This window comes from Primulina eburnea, chromosome 11, assembly GCF_022965805.1.
Source record: "Primulina eburnea isolate SZY01 chromosome 11, ASM2296580v1, whole genome shotgun sequence".
NCBI classification, from domain to species: domain Eukaryota; kingdom Viridiplantae; phylum Streptophyta; class Magnoliopsida; order Lamiales; family Gesneriaceae; genus Primulina; species Primulina eburnea.
Genome location: NC_133111.1, coordinates 6,050,235 through 6,054,977, shown reverse-complemented (window position 1 = coordinate 6,054,977; position 4,743 = coordinate 6,050,235). Strand labels below are relative to the sequence as shown.

The 4,743-nt window shown below is 32.5% G+C and overlaps 1 protein-coding gene across 1 annotated transcript; it reads left to right on the top strand.

Moving 5' to 3' along the window:
- The first annotated feature begins 1,375 nt into the window (after positions 1-1,375).
- LOC140804661 (DEAD-box ATP-dependent RNA helicase 36) lies at positions 1,376-4,634 on the top strand. The gene is made up of 6 exons (XM_073160750.1): positions 1,376-2,076; positions 2,261-2,583; positions 3,643-3,846; positions 3,934-4,015; positions 4,141-4,242; positions 4,419-4,634. The coding sequence occupies exons 1-6, from the start codon at positions 1,456-1,458 to the stop codon at positions 4,605-4,607; spliced, it is 1,521 nt and encodes a 506-aa protein (XP_073016851.1). The 5' UTR covers positions 1,376-1,455; the 3' UTR covers positions 4,608-4,634.
- Positions 4,635-4,743: the final 109 nt, after the last annotated feature.

Genomic DNA, 4,743 nt, shown 5'->3' with positions numbered 1-4,743 from the left:
AATGTAAATATTAAAGTATTTAATTTTAAATTTAAAAATAAAAATATATTAATGATTATTATTAAAAGAATATATGAAAAAGAAAATATGTAGTAATTAATTTTAAATTTTAAAATAAAAATATATTAATGATTATTATAAAATGAATAGATGAAAAACAAACAAAAAAATAAACATGTATTTTTGATAGTGATTTTCTGTGAATTTGATGTCAATGTAAATATTAAAGTAATTAATTTTAAATTTAAAAATAAAAATGTATTAATGAAATGATTATTATTAAAAGAATATATGAAAAAGAAAACATGTATCAATTATTATTATTAAATGAATGTAAGAATATTTAATTAAATTATTATTATTAAATGAAGGTAAGGATATTTATGTAAATTCACAATTCACATTCATATATTTAGATTAGTATATATATAGATATAAATATAGATTAAACATCGACATATAAATTTATAATTTCTTATTTTCTGTTTTGTTAAACATAAATTTTTTTTTGTATTATTTGTAAAAAAACTAAGATTATGAAAAATATAATTAATACATAAATTGTAAAAATAAGTTCGAAACCTCTGTTAGCATAATTTTTTGTATTATTTATTTTAATAAAAGAATGTATAACACTATTACTATTATTTGTAAGGTATTTTCACAAAATCAATTAATTTTATAAATAATATTATTACATATTGTTTCGAATAATTAGTTGTTGAATAAATACTTTGATATTATTTGTAGTCATGCCATGAAAGTGAATGAAAGAGTAATAAATAATAATCAGTCAATGGATTAATAATTAACTAATTACATAAAAGGAAGAAAAAATATCATTAGAGTACAATTTTAATGAGGATAATAGAAGAAATTCACAATTCAATCCGTATATTTATATAGATATAGATATAGATTATAACATTATGATAGTGATTTTTTGTGAATTAGTATAGATTAACAATTTATTTAAATTTTTAACATTATGATAGTGATTTTTTGTGAATTTGATGTCAATGTAAATATTAAAGTAAATAATTTTAAAATTAACAATAAAAATATATTAATGATTATTGTTAAATGAGTAGATGAAAAAATAAATAACCATGTATTTATTTATAATAGTGATTTTCTTGAAAAAGTGAGTGAAAGAGTAATAAATAATAATTAGTCAATGGATTAATAATAATAATTAATTAATTACATAAAAAGAAGATAAAGTGTCATTAGAATACAATTTTAATGGGCACAATAGAGGAAATTCACAATTCAATCTATATATTTATATAGATATAGATATAGATATGTAGTTGTATAATTTTCTAGATTATCATTGTTTATTATGATTATTAACAAGAAATAAACTAAGAATAATAATATGGACCCCTAAAATCAATTGGGGTTGGCTTAATAATGTCATTCTAAATTGATTATCGGCGAAGATTCACGACAATGGAGGGAGACATCGAGGTGGACAAGAATTTCCCCTTATTTCACCGGAGAAAATCTGGCGGCGCCGCCAAAATATCACGACCTCCCAAACCCTCCTCGCCGGTTACCGCCGCCGCAATTGAAGCACCGAAATCGTTCGAAAAAGAGTTAAACCCTGACCCAACTCCTGCCCACGTAACCTTCTCGGACCTTGGCCTCGCCGAATGGGCTGTCAAGACCTGCAAGGAGCTGGGCATGAAGCGGCCTACTCCAGTCCAGCAGCATTGCGTTCCAAAAATCCTATCTGGCCAGGACGTCATGGGCCTTGCCCAGACCGGTAGCGGCAAGACGGCGGCTTTTGCGCTCCCGATTCTCCATCGTCTCGCCGAGGATCCATACGGGGTTTTCGCTCTGGTGGTGACTCCGACTCGGGAGCTGGCGTACCAGTTGGCGGAGCAGTTCAGAGCCTTCGGTTCAGGTTTGGGCCTCCGAGTGGCGGTGGTTGTGGGCGGCATGGATATGATAAACCAGGCCCAAGCCCTAATCCAGAGACCTCATGTGGTGATTGCTACTCCTGGCAGGATTAAGGTTCTAATTGAGCAAAATCCTGATGATATCCCTGATGTTTTCTCCAAAGCCAAGGTTGTTAATCTTACTTCCTGGCCGTTAGTTCTTCTAGTTTTTTTTCCTGGTTTCATAGTTATATACTTTTTTTTTATTTCTATTGATCTGTAATATTATCCTTTCCATGGAATATAAGTTATCTTGTGGCTGAGATATATCATGAGTGCAAGGTATATCTGAATGGTAAGTTGATTTTTTGCAGTTTCTAGTTTTGGATGAAGCAGACAGGGTTTTGGGTGTTAACTTTGAAGCGGAATTGAGAGTTATTTTCCAGTGCTTGCCAAAGAATCGACAAACTTTACTATTTTCGGCTACCATGACGAGTAATTTGCAAACACTGCTTGAGCTTTCTGCAAATAAGGCATATTTTTATGCTGCATATGAAGGATTGAAGACTGTAGAATCTCTGAGACAGCAGTATATTTTTATTCCAAAGAATGTAAAGGATGTTTATTTGCTTCACGTACTAAAAAAAATGGAAGAAATGAGTGTTCGATCTGCCATAATTTTTGTCTCCACCTGCAGGTACTATTTCTTTTCTGTATCCACGAGTTTTTAATTACCCGTGCTTTTAATGTGTTTCAGTTGAACATCTTGTAAAATGTAATGATTATTAGGTTTAACATAGTCTAACATGTGTGGAGTGAGATCCTGTGAACGGTATATTTTGGTGTGGATAATGGAAGACTTTGTCTAAGGAACTGCTGGATGCAATTTTTCATTCACAGCTTGCTAAATTGTCAGATATAGCCATTTATGGTCAAAGCTCTATGGATTAAGATGAATGTGTTTGTGCTAAAAATAAAATTTGGGCCGACATGGTAAGCCCATTAAATTCTTGAGAAGCCTAATATACGACTAGCCCATTGGACAAACAATGATAGTCAATGTTTCTGGCTAAAAATTAGTCTGAACGGTTAACAGTTTGATCCTAACTTGGACGTTGAGGAAGTTGGGGAAGTGGGGAGTTAAGCAACTTTCACCTTCCAAATATGCAAGGGAGTAAACAGAGAAGGGACAACAAACTCATACAACTCTACAGCAGCAACTCTGCAAATTTCAAGTTCATCGTTCAAGTCTTTTTAATTTTTTTATCATTCAAGTAGCTTTTTCTTATGTTTTCTACATTTCCTTTTCATTTTATTAGGATTTCTCTAGATTTTGTATGTACTTAAATCATGTTAGGAATTTCCCTTCAATTTCCAGTGTTATTTCCATCATTTTCCTTTAATTTTGGTGACTTATATAAGCTCTGGAGATTAGAACTTATGATTTCTGTAGTCGCTTGCCTTTGAGTAGTTGGACATTTTCACCTTTCCACTCAAATTTTGATGGTAACAGAATGAAATGACACAACTACTGAAGTTTTGATGGGCTTTCATGATATGGAAATGTAGACGGAAATATAAGTTATTTGAGTCGATATTCTAACAGAAACCATTTTTTCCCATTTGATAATGTTGATTCGCTAATGAAAAACAAATAAAATATATTATGTGGTAAGTTGTGACGAGATTATTTTTATTATATGTTGGCCCCATTCTTGAATTAGCCTCTGCATTTATGTGTACTGTGGTTGAGCAGGAGTTGTGAGCTTCTGAGTTTATTGCTGGAACAGCTTGAATTTGATGTTGCAGCATTGCACTCTTTCAAATCCCAATCTTCAAGGCTTTCTGCATTGCATAAATTTAAATCTGGTCGGGTCCCTTTATTAATAGCAACTGATGTAGCCAATCGCGGTTTGGATATTCCCACTGTAGATTTAGTCCTAAATTACGACGTTCCCAGGTATTTACCGGCTTATTTTTTACATTTAGTTGTAAACTTGTGGTGGCATTTCTCTTTATCAATAGTAGATGTCTCATTTCTATGTAGATATCCAGAAGATTATGTTCACCGAGTTGGGCGTACTGCCAGAGCAGGGAGAGGCGGCCTGGCTCTTAGCTTTATCACCCAGGTATGAATAGTGAGATCCTTCTTTTAAATCAATTCTTCTTATATTAGTGTTACTTATTCAGAGTGATGAATATCAGAGGCTTCTGGTTTTTGTTGGCATTGCTAACGATTTTAATATTATTGCAGAATGATGTAGATCTTGTGCATGAAATAGAAGCTGTTATAGGAAAACAGTTGGAGAAGTTTGGGTGCGAAGAAAAGGAAGTGCTTGAGGATAATATCACAAAGGTAAGAGCAAATTACCATTTTTGAGTAAGTATTGCTATTTCAATATTTGGAAATGTCTCCTCACTTCTGCTAGCTGTCTTCCAAATTGGTTGTGGTTTATTCTTCAACGAGTGGTATTTCCAGAATCTGCCATGAGAACTAGGATGAAAATATGTCAGCCACTTTTTCAATTTCAGGTCTACAAGGCTAGACGGGTTGCTACAATGAGAATGATGGATGATGGCTTTGATGAAAAAGCCAAAGAGCGAAAAGCTCAGAAGTTAAAGTCATTAGCAGAGAAAGGCCTATTGAAGAAGAAGAAGACAAGCAAGAAAAGAAAAAGTGAAAAGCCGAATCAAGATTTAGCCAACATTAGAATGGACTAGATTTTACTTGCAGAAGGCATATATTTTTTTAAAGTATATGGGTTAGTTGGCCGAGATTACTTTGTTATTTTGATGCATCGCAAGAGATTTGAGTGCTGAATATCGAGGATTGCCTAAAATTTGAAGGAAATACTCA